The sequence below is a fragment of the Paroedura picta genome, chromosome 2, assembly GCF_049243985.1.
Source record: "Paroedura picta isolate Pp20150507F chromosome 2, Ppicta_v3.0, whole genome shotgun sequence".
Taxonomy (NCBI): domain Eukaryota; kingdom Metazoa; phylum Chordata; class Lepidosauria; order Squamata; family Gekkonidae; genus Paroedura; species Paroedura picta.
In genome coordinates, this window is record NC_135370.1 from 66,101,526 (window position 1) to 66,125,231 (window position 23,706).

Genomic DNA, 23,706 nt, shown 5'->3' on the forward strand with positions numbered 1-23,706 from the left:
TTTAACAAGAAAAACTGAGGGGGAAAGGGATTTGGATCAATTAAGAAGCAGTAAGAAAAATATGTTAAAAATATACTTAGGAAATCTAGAAGTGCTCATAGGGTTATGCACAGAAGAAGTAGATCTGAGGCCTGTTTACTCAGAAGTAAATCCAACTGAATTTAACGAGACTCATGCTGTAATCCTATGCATACTTACTGGGGAATAAATTCTATTGAACTCCTAGAATCTACTAATCTGTAAGAAGCACAACTGTTAGTATGCATGGCTGCACATTTACCTAGGAGTAAGTCTCATTTAACTCAGAATTTATTTCCAATTAAACATGCTTGGGATTGCCCATTATAGCTAACTTTTGACAGGACAGCCCCTGTCATTAGGTTCCATGCATGCTGGTGAGTTTTGTGGTTCTGAGTGCCAAGATTGGACTTCTTATTGTGGTTTTGCCTGACAAGTAGTCACTAGTTAGAGAAAAAGATTGTAGGCATTTTAACCTAAAAATAGAGAGGCCTAATTCACACATAAAATAACCTCTAGTTTACCATTACATGAGTGAAATTAAGAACCTAAAGGCTTTAAGGCATGAATAGGTATACATGCTCTGGCCCCTCTCAGGTACAACCATGAAGAGAACTCATGCTCAAGAGAGGATAGGGGGAGCAATGGAAAAAGCTGGTTCCCTAGCTTGTGGCCAAATCCATTAAGACAGGAGGGGAAAGACTACAGACCCCTCTGGAGCTCCTGTGGACCCCTGGTTGATAATCCTTGTTTCAGATAGTTAAAGAGGGCAATCATGTCCCCTCTCAACCTCCTCTTCTTCTGGTTGACTATTCCCAAGTCCCTCAGCCTTTCTTCATAGGGCTTGGTCCCCAGGTCTAGATCATCCTCATCACTCTCCTCTGCACCCTCTCAATTTTGTCGACATCATTTTCGAAATGAAGCCTCCAGAAATATACACAGTACTCCAGGTTCAATCTGACTAATGCAGTATACAGTGGGACTATGAAGTTTTGCAATTTTGATGCGATGCCCCTGTTGATACAGCCCAAGATTGTATTTACCTTCTTTACTGCTGCATCATACTTTCTGCTCATATTTATAGTCCTTATGTATCCAAACATCCCATTTGCACACACTGTTACGCAGTAATATATCTCCCATTCCAGTATGCATGCTTCTCATTTTTGTGACCATGATGAAATACTCCTCTCTTTATTGAATTGCATCTTGTTCTCATTTGGCCACTTTTCCAGCATCTTTAGATCTCGTTGAAATCTATCTCTGTCTTCTGAGGTGTTCACTACTCCTCCCAATTTGGTGTCATCTGCAAATTTGATGGGTAGTCCCTCCACCCCCTCAACTTATACAACCCTGCCCGTGTGTGTAAAATGCCTTGGTTAGTAGGAAAGATAAACTAATAACAAATTATGTTTTGCCTTGAATGCCAAAGTCTTTAATTAGGTCACTCACCACACACAAAGAGAAAAAGGAAGGCATGAGACCACATAAGCTTAAGGATCCCTGAGTTAATCTGGTGCTAGTGTCTGCAACGTAACAAAAAATCTAGACAAAGAGCTTTCGAGCATGAGTTTAGCAAGGGAAAACATCATTGTAAGTTGTTGACTTGGGAATTTAATGCAGGAGCAGCTGTTTTGCTGTTTGCGGTACAAGTCTGTCTGCTTCTTCCAAGTAATTCTGCTTCTATAAGTATAGCAAGTATATCGTGGGTTTCTTGTGCTCTCTCATCCCAAACACATAAAATCAGTTCAGGTATATAGCCGTGTTGGCCTGAAGCAGCAGAACAACATTTGAGTTCAGTGGCACTTTATAACCAACACAGTTTAATTCTCGGCATATACTTTTGGGTGCACACACCCAGAGTGAAACTGTGTGGGTCTTAAAGGTGCCACTGGTCTCAGCTGCTCTCAAGCATAAAATCAAGCGGTTCTTTCCCTGTACTTTTCAGACATCAGGGAAACAAAGCACATGTAACAAAGTAAAGTTTACTGCCTCATAATGGTTAGATTAGTGTATGTAGAATATAATAAGCTCTACATGCTATGCAGAAACTAATAACTAACACAACGATTATGTAGCCAACTGTTTGCACATTAGTACCAATTCTAGTCCTATTAAATTTTGACTGCAGTTACTGAGACTTCTACAGCATTTCTTTTTAGAGCTTTTGTGTACCTCACGTGTGTCAACAACAAATTCCCATCCTTGTAAAGAAATGCTACAACTGAGCACAAGCCTTTTCAACAGAAATTAGTTGAAACTAGGATTTCAAAGGGTTAATCCATCACTGACATGCCCCAGGGGCTAAGGCTGTTGATGATTTTGTGGCTATACTAAAAATAGGAGGCTAGTTTTCTAATCTCCTGGCCACTTATTTCCGCTCCCTGCCAGTTTTTTCCTGCTTTTTCCTGCAAAGGGGCATCTGCAACCCAGAACTGTCTGTGACCCTACCTTCCTAGAATGATTACCAAGATTTTAAAAGGTTTGCTAAGTCCAACAGTTTAGCATTCTTAAGCTGTCAGTTCGTTCTGTAACAGCTTCAGTGAAGTAAAATCAGCTGCCGGGTGTTTTTATTATTATTTCTTTACTGTCAAATGTCCTTGCTAGAGAATGCCACCCAGTCACTAAACCTAGGGATTCCTTGAAACAGATCAATACTGGCTGAGCTTTTCTGAGATCCACAAATAGGAGAATCTCATTTATTCTCATTTGGATATCACCCCTCCTCCAAGAAAGATGGGAAAGCATACATAAAGAGGTCTCCTGGCTTGGAAATTAGCTCTGAATTAGTGCCAATGCTAGAAGCCCAGGTTTTATATATATACGGTTTATATATATAAAGGGCAGGCGTGTGGGGCTCTGGTCTGGATCACAGCCTGATAAGGCATGTTTCAAGCTTCTTTCTCTCACACACACACCCATACTCAGATCTGAATCAGAATCCTATGACCTGCTTTCTGTAGAAGGAAATAAACACACAAGAGCAGACTAGGAAATCCAGCAACTCATGCTAAGCAGCCCCTATGGTACTACAATCCAGCAGTGCAGAATCACTCTTCTCAGTGGGACCATTCATGGACTTTGCCTCACTCATTGCACCATCTCCTAACCTGGAAGCAGTGCAGGAAGAGGCCATTGGAGAGCTGACACCAACTGCCATTTCTGCTGAGGGATCCAAGGCTTGGATGGAGTTGCTGGGACTTAGCTCTGATTTGCCCTGGGCCATCAGCAGCCCTCTCAAACAGTGGCCCACCCCTGCTTAGGAGGGTGTTAATGGAATTCCTGGTATCATGTGTTGCTCACCCACATGTGTAATTTAGTCAAAGGTGAGTTATATGAGTGAGCATAGGATATGAACTTATCTATATCTCCTGGAGCTCTCTTCAGCACTGTAACACACAGGTTCATTCTTCACCCTTAGAAACATCCCCTGCACCATCCCCTCACAGACCAATAGATTAATTTGACAGAAGTCCCTATAGCAAGGAGGGAAGAACATACGAGCTAATCAGCCAGGCTTTTGGGGAGGCAACTGGAGAATCTGTATCTTTGTGAGATTAGAAAACCTGAGAAGCTTCACCTCTATATGGCCTGTGTAAGAACCAGAATTCTTGGCCTGTTTCACAGATCAAGCTCCTTTGAGGGGGATAACAGAAAAGTAGCATGGGCCCAGGAGCATATACTCAAAAGGATGCTTATTATTATTATTATTATTATTATTATTATTATTATTATTATTATTATTATTATTATTATTATTATTATTGCTGACATAGTTCATCATTTTAGCTTCTGTGCAGGCAATACATGGGATTCCACATGCACAGACTGGGTACAGAGTTTTCCAAGTGGATGGAGTCATCCCATCTGAACCTTGTATTTCCTGCCCAAACCAGCACAGGACAGGAGAAAGAAAGTATTTCACCCTCAGTCTTCTCTTCACATCAGTGAGGAGAGGTCCTTTTCTGCAAGCATTCCTTGTTTAATGCATCTTTGTGAATTTTTTATTCATATCTCTTCTATTTTCTTACGTGAACTTTGAGATTTGTGCACTGAGCTTGCAATTGTCAGCTTCCAATCCAGCTGACAAACAGGATCGAAGAGCACTATCGGCTCTGAAACCCACAATGGAACCACCTCAGAAAAAAAAAATCTCTGAGAAAACATGCATCTCCTCAGCACTGAGCATCAACCTCCCCTTGAAGCCAATCCCTGGTTCTGACTGTGGTTCCAGAACAGGGAGCCCATCCTGGGACACCCTCACCATCCTTTCAGGCCCTGGGATCTTGGACAACAAAGTGTTCAAGGTTCTTCCTCTACCATTGACCTCAGTTCCTCCAAGGTCAAAGGCACTAGCTGTTAAAAAAAACTACTCGGCATGATGCCTTCTTATCATTTCTACAGTTTCCTATGCTAGACTTCATACAAGGGACCGCCAAAACTCATTTATTCAGGTATTTAAGCTGTTTAAATATGTCTACTGCTGCAGGCTTTCTTTCCTCAGATATGTTCTTTGTTCCTTGAATTGGTGGTCAAGCAAAGTCAATTCATCCAAGGGAATAGAATTTGGGACACACTCACAATAACATACAGGTGTTTTCAGATGCTTCATTTATGGAATGGGGGACTCATTGCTTTGTTTTTTCAGTAAGTGCTCACTGAGCACTAAGGGAGTCTGCTCTGCATATTAATCTCTTAGAGAGATTAATACCTCCACCCAGGCTGGTTGCTGGTTGCTCCCTAATGTGAAGCGAGGTAACAAGTAGCAAATCCAGTTTTGGCAATTTCCCTCATCTCGAGCCAAATCTGGCCAAAACTTGAGCCAGCCCCTGGACAGCCTCTGGATGCAGATGACACCATGTGGAGGAAGTACTGAAATCTACCAGCAGCCAGAGGATCTCCAGGGGCAGATTCTTTGTGCAGAATCGGTCTTATTCTGTACATGCTGTCCCACAGAATGTTTAATCCCCTTTCAGCAGAACACAACTTATTTCATATGGGCCCTTTATCCCCCTCCCAAGCATGAGTTCTCTTGTCGTTTCTGTGCCTGTGAGGGGGAAGAACCTACAGGCCCTCCACCTTAAAATTCCTGCTGTCTCTCCTCCTTCAGTCCTTTTTGAGCCTGTCTGTTAATGCAGGTGGTGATGTCACTTCTGGTGACATGGCACTTCCAGGGGAGGAATAACAGGGAGGTGTGGCCAGATGACATCACTTCTGGCACTACTCAAAGCCTGAAAAAAATTTACAGGATCTCCTCCATGGTCAAAAGGTTGGAAAAGGCTATACTATACAATTAGTGTGAATTCTTGGAAAGAGGCTACTGTAGTAAGAGCAGTGCTCTAGTTACCATTCTGCTGATCAGCCCACACTCGCCTCCATGGTACGTGAGCTTACTATACTCCCATGTGGGTTTGCACAGAAGTCCCAACAGTGAAAACACAGTTGCACTTACCTTTAACTGTTGTTCATTGAATGGTCTTCTACACAGTCACACATCCCTCCCTCTTGTGTCCTCTGTGGGCTGTTCTGCATATCATGCTATTCTTTTATGTTGGAAAAAGGGGGACAGAGGAACGAATGCTCACCCCTCTCCTGCCACATGCTAATTTGACCAAGAAACACCAGCTCTGTACCAGAGAGGGAGGAGCACTTGGAAAATTCTAGAAAGTTGGAGAATTCCTCTCTGTGGCTGACCTGCATGTGTGCCTGTACAGAAAACCACTCAATGAACAACCATTAAGGTAAGTATAACCCTGTTTCCTACCAACCTGGAAAGTTCTGGCATCCAGAACCTTGCCTACATGTTATTTTCTGATTATTCACTGTCTTTATACTCTTGTTCAGGGTTTCTGTAAACCTCATTGCATTGTTTGTGAAGTGAAAGGAAAAAATATTGGAGAGATCTTTAATGCGGTTCTGATTTTCTTTTTCTTGTGTGGAAACTGCTGCAACATAACTCCTCCTCCATCACTCTGGCAACAGAGGAATCCTAAACTCACATGGCAAGTGTTAACAGTGCTTAGGCCAACATCACCCAGAACAGGCCGTTATGTGCTACAGACTTGTAAATATACCAATGAGGTGGGGAGGGGCTGCAGATTATTCATAGAGATAAAAATGGCATGTACCTGGTCAGGTGATTTCAATTTCTTAGCACATAAAGGCCTTGTGATTTTGGAAGTAAGGGCTCAGGTGCCCTTCAGTCTGAGCAGGATACTCCTCTGAGTTGTTTGCCAAATAGTAAAGCAGACTTCTCAATTGTTCCATTGTTTCCAAGTGACTGCATGTGATGGCATCTCTTTTACTATGTTCAAAGCAGCTGAGTGTCCTACTAAGGAAAGAGCTGATATTAGCTTCTTAGTTTATCAGGATGTTGGGAGATGGGCTGGTTTAGGCTGACCTTAGGAACTGATTATGGAGGAGGAAACAGTGAATAATTTTCACATGAGCTTTTATACTTAATCAGTGAAGCCAGCCATTCCCACTTTATTAGGAGAATAAAGGGCAACCAAAACTATCTCAGATTCTGTTGCCTTATCTATGTTCAATCTGAACGGCAAGGATTTTAAGTTGGATCATTTACCTGCCTGTGGTTTAACATTAGTGAAGCCAAGATGTTGCAAAACCGAAGAAATGGTGAGATGTGGAACATTTCTCCCTTCAAAATCCCTGGGTAAATATTTCCATTATCTCTGGGAGAGTCCAAACTGGTTATTACAAAGCCTTTACAAAGTGATCCATGTTAGTTTCCCAACAAACAACACAATCTCAATATAGAAGAGATAGCAACCTTTGGCTGTGTTTCTAATCAGAACAGGGGCTCAAATGTGAAGACTTCTGAACATGGAATGATCTTTGTGATTTTGGGCATGGACAAATGTCTCTTAGGAATAGCCTGCCAGGGTGACTGATTGATTGTAACTCAGTATTCTGAAAATTAGAATGTCATTTTCTGCAAAATGAATAATGCAAATCATAAAATAATTTAAAGGTCACAAGCATATGTGATTAATTGTTTACTTGATATGAACAGCCATGGTAATACAAGGTGTTTCTAGATGAAAATACAAAATATTTGAATAGCATACCTCAGGTTTGGGGACATTAGAAGAATTTTCCAAGGAGATCTTCCCCCTTCTTGCAGCAGCTTGGTGAGAAGAAGCCACTGTGGAATACCTTGTCTGGGCAGCACAGGTGCTTCTACTTGATGCTTCTACCTGGCCATCCTGCAAAAAAGCAGCTGTCATATATGCTAAGTCTGTAAACTCCAAAAGAATGAAGAATATGTTTCAGGTTTGGAGAATATATTTGCGGCAGGAAGGAAAACCTGAAAGAAAGCTCGGTTGTGTATATACATGAGCAGCATTATACAGGACCAGTGGTCATATCTGGTACATCAGGAGAAAGATAAAAACATTTCCATGCTTAGCAGATCACTACTAGAGTCATTGTCACATGATTTTTTGACCCTGTTCAGAAGAAGGGTTGGTTTGTTATACCCTACTTTTCACTATTCGAAGGAGTCCCAAAGTGGTTTCCAAGCACCTTTCCCTTCCTCTTCCCACAACAGACACTGTGTGAGATAGGTGGGGACAAGTATTTGGCCTTGTGACATCTCCGCCAAGCATCAGTTTCATGTCAGCCAACTTCATTTCCTCAGTCTCTCCTAAATAGGGCTCTCCACTGCAGATGACTGGATGTCAATGGGACAGGAGCTGATGTCAGTGGGATAGGATGAGAGGGAAGGGAAAGCAATCAGCGAAAGGCATCTTTTTGTCCTCCTCTTGTATAGCCTGCTCTTGTATAGCCTGCATATGAAGTTCTTCAGTGCTCACTTGCTGGCCTGAAATGGTTCTAGATTAGAATGGTTCTGAAAGGCACAGCAGATGTTGTTTAATTGGGGGCAAACTGACTATTTATTGGGAAATTTCCCAGTAGGCTACAGCCCTTGAGGACCACTGGTGGCCAGAAGCAAGTATTACAAAGTTCTACCAACTCTCTCAGAAACTCAGATGTCGAGATACCAGGCCCCAGGTGGAATCTGGGAATCCCCTGGAATTATAACTGATCTCCAGGCAACAGAGATCAGCTCCCCTGGAGAAGACAGCTGCTTTGGAGGGTGGACTCTGTAGCATTATACTCAACTGAGGTCCCTCCTCACCCCTAATCCCGTCCACTCCCAGCATCATACTCAAAGTCTCCAGGTATTTCCCTACCCAGAGCTGGTAACCCTACTCGACTTTTCATTGACAAGAGTCGTTGGTGGCAGCTCAACAACTGTCTTTTCCCATTCTGTTGCCAGTTCTCAGGAGGAAGCAATGGGTGTGTGAATACCCATTATTTGTACTGCTGAGTTGAATGATCCCCGAAGTGCTGACTTTAGCACCACAAGGGGCACTCAGCTTGCTCCAGTACCACTTTCACTCTTCCATTTAAGTGTCTTGAACCCTTTTGTGAACAGGTGAAAAGAAGTGAGAGTAATAATAGTACTATAGCAGTGTGAGACTGAATATTTAAAAAATATCTTTTGAGTCCACTATCCTTTGCTCCTATGAGCCCTTCAGGGACACATGGATGGATCTGTTTTAATGGATAACTGCTGTCACTTTGCCTTCGCCCGTAAGGTGCAGCAGGACATGAAGCAAGCTGTGTGAAGTGAGGCTAGTCACAAGCATTGTGGGCTTACTGCCCATACCGCAGCTTCATGTTTGTGCAAACGCTAAACATTAACTCAGATAATTGTGTTTAGCATAATGAAGTGCTTTTCAATTGAGAAATGAAGGTGGCATAAGATTAAATTCCTGTCCGGCTCATAAGAGGGGCAGGAATGCCTAAGTCAGCCACCAGGGGTATTATTGCCGGTTGCGATGCATGGGCGCATGCGTCCATGAATTAAAAACATTTTGACTGTAATTAAATGCATCCACAGTGTTCTCTCTATTGTGTAGCTGGAGTTTTGTATACAGTAGTACATACGCAGTTAGTAATTTATTGCTGATAAAGCAGCAGGTGGGGTTGGAAGTTGAAGAAAACATCTTTGTCAGAGATGTCTAGACTGTGCCCTGACCTGGATAGTCCAGGATAGCCTGGTCTTGTCAGAAGCTAAGCACAGTTGGCCCTGGCCAGCATTTGGATGGGAGACCACCAAGGAATATCAGAGCATGCAGTGGCAAATAAAGATCTCTTGCCTTGACAGCCCTAGACACACATTTGGGTGGAAAGACATCCGCAGCAAAGAATATTCTTGGGTAAAATCTACAGTCAAAGCCCACATGGCTGAACTAGGTTTGACTCATCCCTGGTGTATATTGCATCCAATGGACAGAGATTATATTTTTATTTCCTCTGTGCATTGTAAGTGCTTTCAGGTAGACTATTTTCTAGTTTCAGCTATTTTGACGTCCCACATATTTATGATATAGATATTAATGTTATTTCTGATCATGCTCTCCATATCATTAGTCCTTCTGTTCCGTTTATGGCATTTTAACGTTTCTCGTTGCTAAGACTTAAAAATCAGATGATGGCTGAGGTATCAGCATGTTTAAATATTAATCAAGGAACAGCTAGTACTCATGCTACTGAATGAGATGCTTGTACAGGTTTTATTAGAGGGAGAATTGTTGGGTCTGCTTCTCATAAGAAGCTTAGAGAAACCACCTTGCAAGATCAACTGAAATATTGGTTTAAGTTAGTTTGTTGGATCCCTACACCAGGTCTTTTGCAGGAACTGCAGAAGGTTAAATACAAACTAAATACTAATATTAGCCTCATATATCATGGCTGTTCATATGTTGTTGACTCCCCAGAACTCTCAGCTGGAGGCTGGCAACCCCAGAACAAATGCCTTCAAAAATTACATCAAGCAGTCCCAAAAAGACAACATCTATGTTGTCACCTTCTACAATATATCCCCAGCAGAAAAGGCAACAATGTCACAGCTGTCAACTTCTAAGCCTCTCCAATGTAACATCAAGGATCGACTGCAGACCTGGAACATAATACTTTGCCGATGCTCACTTGCTCAGAAAGTCTGCCCTTGCTTAACAAAAGTCCCCTTCTGAACCTGAAACAACCACTCACCACCAGCAATAAAGAGCCAGCCCATGAAAATACAAGCACGTGGAATAAACCTGTAAAATCATGTTACCTATTCAGTTCCTGTATCTACGTGAACAACACTGTCGTGGAACTTAATGATACCAATCATACCATCAAAAACTTATGTACTTACACACTAATCAACCATTAAAATGAAAACACAAAACAGACAGATAAATATTTTAATCTCCTTGGGCACTCATAGTTTTGAGAAAGCAATACTTCAGAAAAATGTTTCAAAGAGAGACTTGGGTTAAAGTACTGTGTTGAAATTCACATGCAGATGTTCCATCTTCTGTGCAGTCCCGATGATAGAAGTTTCTAGCTCTGTTAGCTCTGAGGGAGCCATCTTGGTGTAGTGGTTAGGAGTGTGGACTTCTAATCTGGCAAGCCGGGTTTGATTCCCTGCTCCTCCACATGCAGCCAGCTGGGTGGCCTTGGGCTTGCCACAGCTTTTCTGACCAAGCAGGAGTATCAGGGCTCTCTCAGCCTCACCTACCTCATAGGGTGTGTGTTGTGGGGAGAAGAAAGGGAAGGCGATTATAAGCTGCTTTGAGACTCCTTCAGATAGAGATAAGCGGCATATAAGAACCAACTCCTCCTTCTTCTTCCCTCTGAAGTGATTTCAATGGTTTTTCTCTACATAAACTATCATGGGCTTTGGAGGAGCAGTGCCCCACACCTTTAGTTCCTTTCTTGTCACTGTGAGGACAGGAGCTTCTGAGCATTGTCTTATGTCTCTTTGGACTTCTCCTTTTTCCTCGACTGGAGGCTGTTGGTCCTCTTTGGTCAAATCTTCTATGACCCCATGAACTACATAAAAAAGGAAAGACTGAGAAAATCATGAGTTGCAATTATGGCTGACTGAGCTGTAAGCTAAAGGAGCATTTGCAACTGTTCCCAGGGAATCCAAGCCATGGGGTTTTCATTCTAGATTTTTTTCTAGTAGATAAAAAAAGATGGGGGCAGTAGGTCGTTTTTACAAGTTTTTTGAATGCTTATTCTATTAACAGTTGTTGAGTTCCTTAGACTACGTGTGTAGTTTGTGGTCTTAGATTTGAACGATGCTTGTATTTGCTTCTTCGTTTATGAGAGGCATCTTCAATTAAGATACGGAAAGAAGATTTTGCAGTACATTGCATTCCTTTTTAGTTTAGCAACTGCTCCCAAAGTCTACCTAGTGTATTGCTATGGTGATTCCCCATTTGAGGACCAAAGAATTTTTGATCTTGCCATAGCTTGATGATTGGCTTATTATAGCATCGTCGAGACATGAACTTATGTCACAGGTGCATCTGACACTCCACACTTGCTAGTGTCTTGGCTTAGTTGTCAACTGGGAAGAGTCCAGATTAATGGCTTCACAAGTACTTCAGTTTATTGGTACAAACCTGTACTGTATTGCAGTGAAGGTCTACCACTATAAGGAGGAATTGCCCTTAAATTTCTGGTAGATCATGTGTTATGGATCCATTGGTAACCTGCTTTAATTATATAGAAACTGTTAGGCCTGATAGCATCCACCACTGTGATCACTCATCAAGCCAGGTTGAACAGGTATTCAATTCGTTAATTGCTGTCCGGATCCGGTTCAAGGTTTTGGTTTGAACCTTCAAGGCCATACGCGGGTTGGGACCCACATACCTGAGGGACCGCCTACTGCTCTATGCCCCCCGCAGGGCCTTACACTCTGCGGGTGAGAACCTGTTGGTCGTCCCCGGCCCGAAGGAAGCATGCCTAGCCTCGACCAGGGCCAGGGCTTTTTCAGTTCTGGCCCCTACCTGGTGGAATGAGCTCCTGGGTGATCTGCGGGCCCTGCGGGATTTGTCAGCTTTCCGCAGGGCCTGTAAAACGGAGCTCTTCCACCAGGTCTATGGTTGAGGCTGGGGTCAGCGAATCAGGGACATCGCTCCCCTCCTAGGAATTGGAGTGTACGCTACTCCCCTATCCTTTCTTCTTCACCTCTTTGATAATTGGGGGAGGGATGGGATTTTTAGCCGTCATGTTAGTAGATGGATGTTTTAATGGGAATTTTAATGGGATTAGTTGTTGTGACCCGCCTCGAGCCTGTCGGGAGAGGCGGGAAATAAATCTAATAATAATCATAATAATAATCGTTAATTAGGAAGTATCTTTGTTTCTTAGTACCCAGATATATTCAAAAGCCTCTCCTTTGGTCCAAGCAAGATTCTCATCTTTTTCATGAGTAGCTTTTGGGTCCCGCAGGCTACTATGACCACTAATATTTAATTACTATGATGGGGAGAACATTGTGGGGATCTATACTAGGGTTGCCATCTCTGGGCTGGAAAATACCTGGAGACTTTGGGAATAGAGCCAGGAGTGGGTGAGATTTGGGGCAGGGAGAGACTTCAAAACACCCATTTTCTCCAGGGAAACTGATCTCTGTTGCTTGGAGATGAACTATGATTCCAAAGGATTGTTAGGTCCCACCTGGGGACTGGCATCTCTAAGTAAAATTCATAAATATCTATTAGTATATTAAAATACATAAGAGTTCAAAATGTAACCTTGAGAGGGAAAAGAAGCAGAATTAATAATAACAATATTCCTGTAATAATAAGGAGTGATCCAGTGTAATGCTAGTGAACTATTCATCATCAACTTGGCATCAGCGGGTTTTGAGAAGATCTTTATAACCAGGATGTCAAACTTTGCCAATTGTAACATTATTCTTTTACTTCTACCTGCAATGAGCATCACCAGTTTGTTTTAGTTGAGCATCATGATAAAATGTTCTTAAGATATCTTTTTCAATCTACTGTGAATGCTGGCCCTCAAAGAATCACATGAGCTAGATACTCAATGGATCTATGGTCACTAGAGAAGACTTACTGATTACATGGGGTCTTAATATAACAACATTGCCAATTGTAATGTATCCATATGTGCTTTAATAAAGGTTTTTCTATACTCAGATTCTGGTATATCAGTAAAATAGGGCAGGAGGGTTAAACAGGGTAAGGGAGGACTGCTTTTGCTTTACCAGTCCATCACCAGCTGAGAGTGGGTTACTACCCCTACCCCTTTCCGAGATCTTTGTGGCAACTTTGGACTAACATTGTATTTTATTATAAGATTTCATGGAGTAGGCGCTACCTGAAATACATAAACCTAGCAACCTGTGATACCCCATTTTCTCAGGAACTGTGACAATCCCTGAAGGGGGTCTGGGGTAGGCATTTCATGGCATACATGCTGGCAGTGGCATACCGGATCATTTTGGCTGTTTTTTTAAAATTGTTGTCACACATGGAGTTGACATCTTCAGTGGCATATCAACCACAACTCCTAGCTCTCTCTCCTAGTCAGTTTATAGTTAGGATTTTTGGTCCCAGTGTGCATAACTTTGCACTTGCCCACATTGAACTTCATTCATCATGTTGATGCTGACTTGCTTAGCCTCAATAGGTCCCTCTGCAGAGATTCAGAGTTCTCCTTGGTTCTCGCTGCCCTGGACTGTTGTCATCAGCAAATGTCGCCACTTCATTGTATGTTCCAAATCATTAACAAATTAAAAAACACCAGACCCAGTACCAAGCCCTGCTGTACCCCATTGATCACACTTTCCAATGTGAAAGCTGTCCACTTATCCTCACTCTCCGTTTCCTGCTAATTAATTTTTAATCCACATGAGGACTTGTCTGCTGAGTTTTCTTAGGAGTCTTTGATGAGGAACTTTTATCAAAAGCTTTCTGGAAGCCTACGTAAACATCTACTGGGTCACCCTTGTACACATGCTTGTCCACCCCCTCAAAGAACAGTACAAGGTTAGGGAGACAAGATCTTCCCTTAAAGAATCGATGCTCATTCTTCTTCAATAGCTTTTGTTCATCAATGTTCCTATGAATTCTATCTTTAATTATGGATTCTACCAAATCAGCCGGCATTGATGTTAGACTGAATGGGCTTGAATTTCCCAGATCTCCAATCAAATCTTTTTAAGAGATGGGGATTACATTATTTACCTTCCAGTCCTTGGGAATGGACAAGGGTTTGAGACCCACATTTGAGTTCTTTCAGAACTCTTGGATGTATGTCATCTGGGCCTGGTGATTTTTCAGTGTTTAATTTGTCCATCAGTTGCAGGCTCTCCCCTCTTGTCACTTCAATCAGACTCAGGTCTTTCAACACCCCTTCTGACACCAGTGGGTCTGGAGTAGGTAAGCACCTCCCATCGTCCACAGTGAAGACAGAGGCAAAAATGCATTGAGCTTCTCTGCTATTTCCCTATTATTCTTTAGTAATTTTTTCACCACAAGGTCATCCAAGGACTCCACTGCCCCCTTAGCTGGTTTTCTGCTTCTAATGTATTTGAAGTATTTAAAAATGTTTGCAATATGTTCCTCACAATTCCTTTTTGCCTGTCTGCTCACTAACTTCCATTTTATTTGCCGAAGTATGTGCTCTTTAATTTACCTGATTCAGACTAGCCTTCTACCACTTAAAGGAATCCTTCTTACCTTTTATCATGACTTTGTTCATTAAACTTGCAGGTCTTTCTAAGTACCTATTCATACCTTTCCTAACCAGCACTATGCATTTTATCTGAACTTCCAGTACTGCAGTTTTAAATACTCTCTAAGCTTCTTGAAGGAATTTGACCCTCCTTACCTACTTTCAGTACATCTTCAAAAAAAACCCCCTCATTTGAGAGAGGTTACCCCTTTTAAAGTTAAACGTGGTTGTGGGAGTCTTTGGGGGCAACTTCCTATTTACATAAATGCTAAACTTAATAGCATTAAGGCCACTGTTCTCAATCAGTGCTATCATGTTTACATCTCTCACCATGTCTGGAGCATTAGTAAGGACTAAGTCCAGGATTGCCTCCCTCCTGGTAGTTTCCTGGATCATCTGCTTCATGGCACAGTCTTTGAGAGCATCTCCATGAAGATGGCTGACCAGGAGAAGCAGAGACAGTCAGTTAGGCACCCCAGTAAGACTCCTGAGGACTTCTTAGGTATGCCCCACTGCTGCCAGGTAGCATGAAGGTCTAGGGCAGGCTTTCATGAAATCCTGAGGTTTCTTGATGGCCCTAGGAAGGTTTCCTGAATGGGTTGGAGTTAATTAATTTTTAATATACTTTTAAAATTTGTTAAACATTTATCGGGTGATATGACCATATATGGTCATGTCAATCCACTACCCCTTCCAAAATGGCCAATGATGGGCCTAGAGGGGATGGGAAGAGGAGGGGCCCTAGGTGGGCATGTTTGCAGCTATGCTCCCAAAACATATTCTGCACGATCGCACCACTTCTGGGGTTTCTTGAAATCTGAAGAATGTTTCAGGGGATTCTCAATGGAAAAAAAATTGAGAAAGGCTGATCTAAGGAAAACAGGGCACTGTGCTGAAAAAAGGGGAAATGTTCTCTCAAAAGGGACTCCTTCTACAGTTGGTGAACACATATCTTTTTGCTTCAAGGAACCATCCCTGATCAGGGAGGGGGATCTTGGTAGGTGGTGATTCAGTCCTTAGGCATATAGGTAGATGGGTTGCAAACACATATACTGACTGCACAGTGACTTGCTTGCCTTGTGCAAAGGTAGCAGATATCACACATGGTTTCAGTAGGTTGGTAGACAGTGCTGGGAAGAAGCCAGTTGTCATGGTATATGTTGACAGCAACAATAAAGGGAAATTTAGTTATGAGTGCTGGAAGGAAAATTTAGGCTGCTAAGCAGGAGACTCAAGGCCAGGACCTCCAAGGTAGCCTTCTCAGAAGTGCTGCCTGTTTCATATGCAGGGCCAGCTAGACAGGCACAAATTAGCAGAATACATGGATGAGATGATGGTGTAGGGAGGAAGGGTTTAAGTTTGTTAGGCACTGGGATGCTTTTCAGAATAAGCAGGGCCTGAACTAAAGAGATGGCCTCCGACTAGGCTGTTGACACTTAAAATCTAAAAGAGCAGTGGTCCCCAACCTTTTTATCATCGGGGACCACTCAACGCTTGACAATTTTACTGAGGCCCGGTGGGGGGGGGGGGTAGTTTACTCCTCTACTCTCAACCACTGCCCTAACGCTCTCTGATCGCTATGGTAATGTTTAAACATCCCTTCAAAATAAGATACAGACACACCACAACAATGAACATAAGGAACATTTTATTTTCATAGAAATTTTAACTCATGACAATGACAAATCAATGGGAACCCTGAGCTTGTTTCTCTGCAACGACATAGTCCCATCTGAGTGATGTGAGATAATGACACCCAAAGTGTGTTGTAAAGCAGTGGTCCCCAACCTTTATTAGGCTGGGGACCGGCAGGGCATCGGGTCGCGCCCGCAGGGACCGCGCCCGCGCGGGCCACGCCCATGCTTCGGGCCGCGCCCGCGAGCCGCGCCCGCGGATCGGGCCGCGCCCGGCCGCACCCGCGGGCCGCACCCGCGGGCCGCGCCCACGAGCCGCGCCCGGCCGCGCCCGCGGGCCGCACCCACGGATCGGGCCGTGCCCGCGGATCGGGCCGAGCGGGCGCGGCCTGTACGGGTGCGGCCCAGCCCTGATTCCCTGCCCGCCCTCCCGCGGTAAGTAGCTTCCCGGGCCGCAAGCTTGCGGCCTGGGAAGTTTTTTACTGCGGGGGGGGGGCGGGGAGAGGGAGCCGCGGCCCGGCGCCATGGCCTTTGCGGCCCGGCGCCGGGCCACGGCCCGCAGGTTGGGGACCACTGTTGTAAAGGGCTGGGGGGGGGGAGAGAAGTCGTCCTTCGCGGCCCACCTCCAATTAGTCGAAGGACCACATGTGGTCTGCGGCCCGCAGGTTGGGGATCGCTAATACAGAGGATAAAATTGGGAATGTATGAGAAACAGATTTGCTTACATTAACTCTATGGGTGGAAGTAGCGGTCCTGAAAGGAAGTTCAGCTGGGAGTTTGTTATAGCCCACCACATCAAAGGTTAGAGGATGATTTAAAAACAGCAAAATAATTAAGGAAAGCAGCTAGATGAAATAACTGTGTCACAACTGGTGGATTTAACTAACCACACACGGATTGGGTCAATGTGGGTTCAAGTCAGGAGCCAGAGATTGGGTTTCTGGGGGGCAAGCCCTGCTGCTAGCCCCTCCCTGGAGCTAAGCTCCAGGTTTTCCACCTGCACTGCAGGCAGCGAAAGGCGGGCCTGGCGCCTGGGCCCGGCAGAGCACTGGGGCGGGGGCGAGGGACAGAAGTGTCCCGTGGCTGACCTCAGCACCTGGGAGCGGCCAAGCCGCGGGTCACGCGGCTGCCCAATAAAAGCGCGCGGAGCTTGTCTGCCAGTCGAGCGGCTGTGGAGCCTCGTCCCGACTTTGCGCGGTCCCGGGCAAGGATTTTGTTGGGCTAACTGAGAACTGCTTGGCGGGGAAGGACGACGAGACGGAGGAGAGAAAATGCTGTTTTGGCACACGCAGCCGGAGCACTACAACCAGCATTCGACAGGCAGCTACTTGCGGTGAGTGGGACCCAAAGACAGACGAGCAACCGGGGGGGGGGGGTTAGGGGTTCAACGGTGCCCCCGGGCAAAGGGGTGCTTAGCCCAGGGGAAGCCCTGCGATGCCGCTGCAGGTCCTCCCCAGGGATGTTCGGAAGCGCAGACTGGAGAAAGCCGCGGCGGTAGAGGAGCGGGTTCTCCCTGTGCCCTCCCCGCTTTCGGGGACAGGTTGGCGCTGTCTTCTCGGGAGCGAAGCACGCTCCGCAGCGAGGCACTTGTGGGAGGGGGGGGGGGAGCCCGAGGAACCGCGGCGCTCTGCCGCTTTTCGCTTGCGGACTGAGTGAGAGCGGAAGCCCCGGAACACGCGTGTGTGCGCGCGCGGGCTAAAGCAGGGCGCAAGACTCGAATCCAGGATCAGAAGAGGCATGATGGCTGGGGCGCCAGGTGCCATGGCTGGAGCGTGTTAGAGAGTCGTTCTGGAGCCGTCTCTAAAGTTGTGGGGACGCCGGTTCTTGCCTTGGCTTTGTGGATGCCTCGTCGGAAGGCAGTGCGTGTGTTGGTTTCGAGCTGCGGCCGTACGTGGATGCCGGGCCGGAGGATAAGCGAGTGAGGGGGCTCAGATCGCCGGGTGGGACCTGAGGATGTGGCTAGGTGCCCTGCTGTGAAAGTGCGGGGTGTTTGCCGTGCAGCTTGCGGAGGGACGAGTGCTGCGGGGGGCTGGGATTTTGGGCAGTTTTCCGCTCTGCGTTGGAGAGGGATTTTTTTTTAAATTCCGTATAAATTACACGGATTGTCCATTGAGTTGTTGAAGTGATACTGGCGAGACAAAAGAAATTTTACAAACATGAGGAGCCTGGCAACAACAATATAGCATCCGAGCTCCTTTCTAAAAGAGGATTGATTGTCCTTTCCTTCTGAGGAAGGGTGAAGTGGAGTTGTGCAGATGAAGTGGAGATGAAGTGGAGTTCTAGACTGCAGGGCTGAAAAATTCACAGGGTCGAGGGTATATGGAGGTGGTTTTAGGTGTGTCTGTGGGGGCTGTATTGGTCTGCAGTAGGAAAGCTTGGTTCAAGCCCAGTAGCATCTGAGAGATGAACAACGTTTTGGGGGTTGCAAACTTTCAAGAGTCAAAGCTACCTTGTTTCTGGCAAAGAGAGCTTTGAGTCTCCAAAGCTTATGCCCTAAAAATCTTGTTGGGCTCAAAGGTGCTCCTCAGCTTGACTCTTTTATAATTTGCTACAAATAAAGTTCTCTCTCTCTCTGCTGCTATAAGCTATCACGTCTGCTCCTCTCTAAGGACCAAAATTGAATATTCATTTCCCAAGCTTTATAAACACACGTTTAAGGGAGAGTTTAAAGGCTGTGTTTAATGCCTGAATCTATTACTTGGATAGTAGTTGTTCCAGATTAAGAGTAAAGGTACTGAATAGGTCCACTGTCACCTTGAAGTCAGTTCTTGTTTGTCACGATGAAATGGATGCTGTAAATCTTTACAACATTTTAATTTAGCTGACATAGATTTTGGGGTGGCATTCCATAATCTCCCCCCCACCCCCAGTGACTCAGTTCAAGTCTGTATGCTGAGCATGAGGACTACAGGGTCCGTCATGATGGTCAGTTCATAGCCTGAGGAAGAGTGCTTGCACTCGAAAATTTACACCTTGAATATATCTTTGTTGGTCTTAAAATAAGGTGACCAGATTGTTCCACTTTTGGAGGGACATCTGGGGGTACCTGGCAAATTGTACGTATGTTGAAATTTAAAAATATATGTTACAATACTATTTTTGTGTTCTATGAAACTTTTTGTTGCTCCATGCAGACCAAATTTTTAATCCAGAACCCCCCCCCCCAGTCAATGGTGTCCCGCTTTGCCAATGTTAAAATCTGGTCACCTTATCTTAAAGGTGCTACTGGACTCTGATTTTAGGGTTCCCAAGAGTCCTTAGTTGACAGACAAGTGCAATAGAACCTGATACTGTGGGATGACTAACAGTAACCCTGATCCTTGGTGCCTGTATTTTCACCCAGCAACAACTTTGGGGAATGGGGATTAAATGGAAGAAACGGGCAGGGAAGAGCTGAGTTGCATGAACATTCCCCCAGGATCACAGCTTCACCCAAAAAGTAAGCTCTTTCCGCAACTCACGAAACAACTCTAACGTAAAATAAAAACAATGCAAAAAACAATGCAAGACAAGTCTCAGGGCTGAATGACACTGCATGTGTGAGGTATCACTCTTCCATAGCTAAATCAGTTTGGATCCAGTAACAGGTAGTCTAGACTGGTGGGGTTTGTGACTACAGTCACAAACAAAGTATTGCAGTAGTGTAAAGACCTGTTGGCTGCATCCTATTTTTTTTTAATGGGGTCAATTTTTAACTAAATGGAGTTGGTGGAAGAGTTCGTCAAACTGGACAAACAGCCTTTTTCTGTTTGTTTCTATCACCCCCCCCCTTTTCAGCTGAATATTTTCTTCCCCAGAAAGCTCTGATTTTCAAAGAGTTCTGTTTGGGCTATATTAACTGGCCAGGCTCCTGAAAAAGGAAAGGCCATATGTTGTAATAGGAAACTGATTATGGCAAGATTCTGTTTCTCTCTCTAAACAAATCACCTTTCAACAGGTGTGAAATCACAGCAAGGAGCTGCAAAGCACTTAGTATCCCAGACAATGAAAACACTAGTTCTCTAAGGGTACATTACAAGTATGTGATCGTACCACTATTAATTTGGATTATTAGATAATTTTTCATTCATTTTACTTGGCTTGCTTTTCATGTAGTTTTATTCTGCCTTATAGCCACATCAGTCACATTTCATTTTAATTTTAACAAAGAAAGTCAATGAAAACTTTAAGTTTGTAACATGTATGGCTTTCTAGTCAAACAGAGTGATTTTCAATCTATATTGATTGTGCGTCTAGCATGTTGGTGCTCATTAATGCTGCTAGCATTTCCAAATATCTAAGAGACACTCTTCTGTTGTTGAATGTCACCTCTCTTTGCTTCAGACATCACCTATTTTTACCTCTGTTGATAATTCTCACTAGGAGGAAAACTGATTCAGGTGGGTAGCTCTATTTTCATGAAGCAATAGAATTGCTATAATCCAATCTTAGCTACACTTATTCCCCAGTTACTTATGTATCTTGAATCTCAACCAGGGTTTCATGAAACCCTGGCATTTCTTGACTGCTGTGGAAGGGTTTCTCAAATGGGTGGGAGTTAATTCATTTTTAATATATTTTTAAAATGTGCTAAACATTATTGGGTGATATGACTACATATGGTTATGTCAACCTGCCCCTTTCCTCCCAGACTGGTCAATGATGGGCTTGAGGGGAGTGGGAAGGGGAGGGACCCCGGGTGGGCATGTACACTGCTATGCTTCCCAGTCATATTCTGCACTATCATGCTACTTCTGGGGTTTCTTGAAACCTGAAGAATGTTTCAGGAATTTCTCAACAATAAAGAAGTTGAGAAAGGCTGCTCTAACTAGTCCTTCCTAGCAACTAACCCCCTCCCCCCAGTCTGTAAGGCTTGAAGAAGTCTACTTGAATGTATCTGAAGAAGCGTGCATGCATACCGAAGCTTATACACAACATTAAACTTTCACTCATTCTGCACATGTTGGACAATGCACTTTCAGTGCACTTTAGAAGTAGATTTTCCTGTTTTGCTCAGGAAAATCCAGCTGCAAAAGCACATTGAAAGTCTTCAAGACTGGACTCAAATTTTGTTCTGAGATGAAAACTGTCTAGAGGGAGATTTAACTCCTCCCCCACCCAAAATGGGCTCCTTGGAGCTACTAAAATCTGTTTCTAAAGGCAATCTGTATGTTTTCTTCTCCAGGGCAATATTTATTTTAAAAATCCACACAAAAATGTATTGAAAGGGCATTGAAAACCTATTCATAATAATGGCATAATGTATACGATGTGGTTTGATTAGGCAGTGCTGCATATGTTCTAAACACTAATGTGTTTGGAATAATTGTATAATACGTTTTTAACAGTGTTGTGCTGTTCATTTTTTACGTTCTTGTCTTCATCTAGAGGTTGACCTCTAGTTTTTCAGGTAGTCATTGAGAGGTGTTTCTCTAAAGCTGCAATCCTAAACACATTTACTAGGAAGTAAGTTATATTGAGTTCAGTGAAATATACTTCTGAGTAAATATTGTGCTGCATGTATAATTTGTCCTAGCAGTTCTTGCTTGTGTTCTCATACTTGATTATTTTGCAGTATGTTTATATGGTACTTTATATTCAAGATAAAATCAACTTTTCCTCTCAAAGCAAAGGTCACTATATCATACAAATGTAGCCCTGTAGTTTAATATTCTTGACTTGCATATGACCTCTTTAGGCAGAGGTTGCATTTAATCACTTATTTCTGGGGGATAGCAGAGCCCAGGGAACAGAAATTTAGGTTGCTGCAGGAAAGCGGGCAGAAAAAATTCAATCTCCAGCCAGGTATTCTTGTACTTGTGCTAACACTAGGCTGGAGCCAAGCCCTATCTTACTGCTTACATGTAACTCAAATTACTTTAGACAGAAGACTACATATACAAGACTACTCTCTTATTTTATTTATTTATTTTTATTTATTATTCAATACTCCCAGACTGGCTGGCTCATGTCGGGTTACAATACTTAAAACACCCCACAATAAAACACAAAATCCCACCCCTTAAGAAAATTGCAGTGGCATATCTTCTAAGCCCATCCCCACCGCTTCCCCAAGTTCTATTCATCCATCCTGTGCCTTGGGGCAAGAAGAAAATATGGGGGTCAACCTATTGCCCCAGCTGTGGCAAGGAGGGGCCTATAGATCTTGATTGGCTCTGAGAATATCAAATACCTGGGGAAGAGCTCCATCTTGCAGGCTCTGTGGAACTGTGAGAGTTCCTGCAGGGCCTTTAGCTCTTCCAGGAGCTCATTCTATCAGGTTGGCCCAGGCACACTTCCTTTGGGCCAGGGACCACCAACAGATGTGTACCCACAGAATGAAGTTCCCTGTGGGGGAATAAGGCGATAGGTAGTCTCTCAATGGTCTTGAAGGTCAATACCAAAATGTTAAACTTAATCCTGGACACAACTAACAATGTTAGTGGAAAGCACATCTATCCTTAATGTATGTAATTTGTATACTCAAAATAGACAATACATAGCATTTTATTTATTTATTTATATGCTGTCACTCTTGGCCTGGCCAGCTCATGGTGGCTCACAACCATTTAAGCAATTTAAATTTCTTATTATCCTTATCCATGGTTCCTCTATATATTTATGAAACAACCTGGGGGGGGATGTGTCTGGCTGTCCAAGTTGGAATAGCTTCCGCCCTCCATCCCTGCACTCTAGCCTCTTTGCTCTCAGACGCGCCTCAGTGCCTGGAGCCAGCAGCAGGTAAGGGGAGAGGGCAAAGGGTCATGGTCGACGGATTGCTAACAAGGGCCTCTTGGCCTCCTAGGCCAGGCCTGCTGATGAGGGCCTCTTGGCCTGCTAGGCTGGGCCTGATCACGAGGGCCTCCTTGCCTCCTAGTCTGGGCCTGCTCACGAGGGCCTCCCGGCCTGCTGACTGCCTGCTAATGAGCTAGCCAGCTCCCGCTCGCCCCACTTGATCCGCCTGTGCGTTGCGGCCCAAAGCCACCTTAAGCTGCCTTGCTGGGGGCCAGGGGAGGGCACCCTTTCAAGGCCCGTTCTTAGGAACAGGCTTTGAAGCTAGTTTTATTATATTTCTGTCCTGGTATGGCTTCCACAACAAGACATTGGGACTGAATCTCACAACAGTTACTGTAAAACTATGAATAGAAGCAGCAACACAAAAAAGAAACCAGTAAACCATTGCAATCTTACTGCTTTATATAAGAAAAGGTTGGGGGAAAGCTCAACTGGCTCCGCAAAGACCAAAGACAGGGGAAGTGAACATTACGGAGAAGAGAATTCCAGAATATTCAGACTACTGAAAAAAGCCTTGCTTTGCACAGGTCACAACCTAACTGCTATCCAAGATGAAACCAGGAGCAAAGCCTCATTGGCAGCTCTTAGGAAGATCATATAGGGAGTACATGTTTATCAGATATACTGAACCCAAATCATTTAGGGCTTCAGAAGTTAAAATAGGCAGTAAATTGTGGGGATCACAGAACTAATGTATAGT

The 23,706-nt window shown here is 44.1% G+C and overlaps 1 protein-coding gene across 2 annotated transcripts in view; it reads left to right on the plus strand.

Moving 5' to 3' along the window:
• Positions 1-17,341: 17,341 nt before the first annotated feature.
• TFCP2L1 (transcription factor CP2 like 1) overlaps positions 17,342-23,706 on the plus strand; it is a 58,751-nt gene continuing 52,386 nt past the window's right edge. The window contains exon 1 of one of the 2 annotated variants that reach the window (XM_077320543.1): positions 17,342-17,565. In XM_077320543.1, the coding sequence (XP_077176658.1) occupies positions 17,504-17,565 (62 nt within the window). In that variant the 5' untranslated portion in view covers positions 17,342-17,503. Of the gene's footprint in view, positions 17,566-17,995; positions 18,151-23,706 lie in introns of those variants that run through there. The other variant, XM_077320542.1, reaches the window with a different exon arrangement.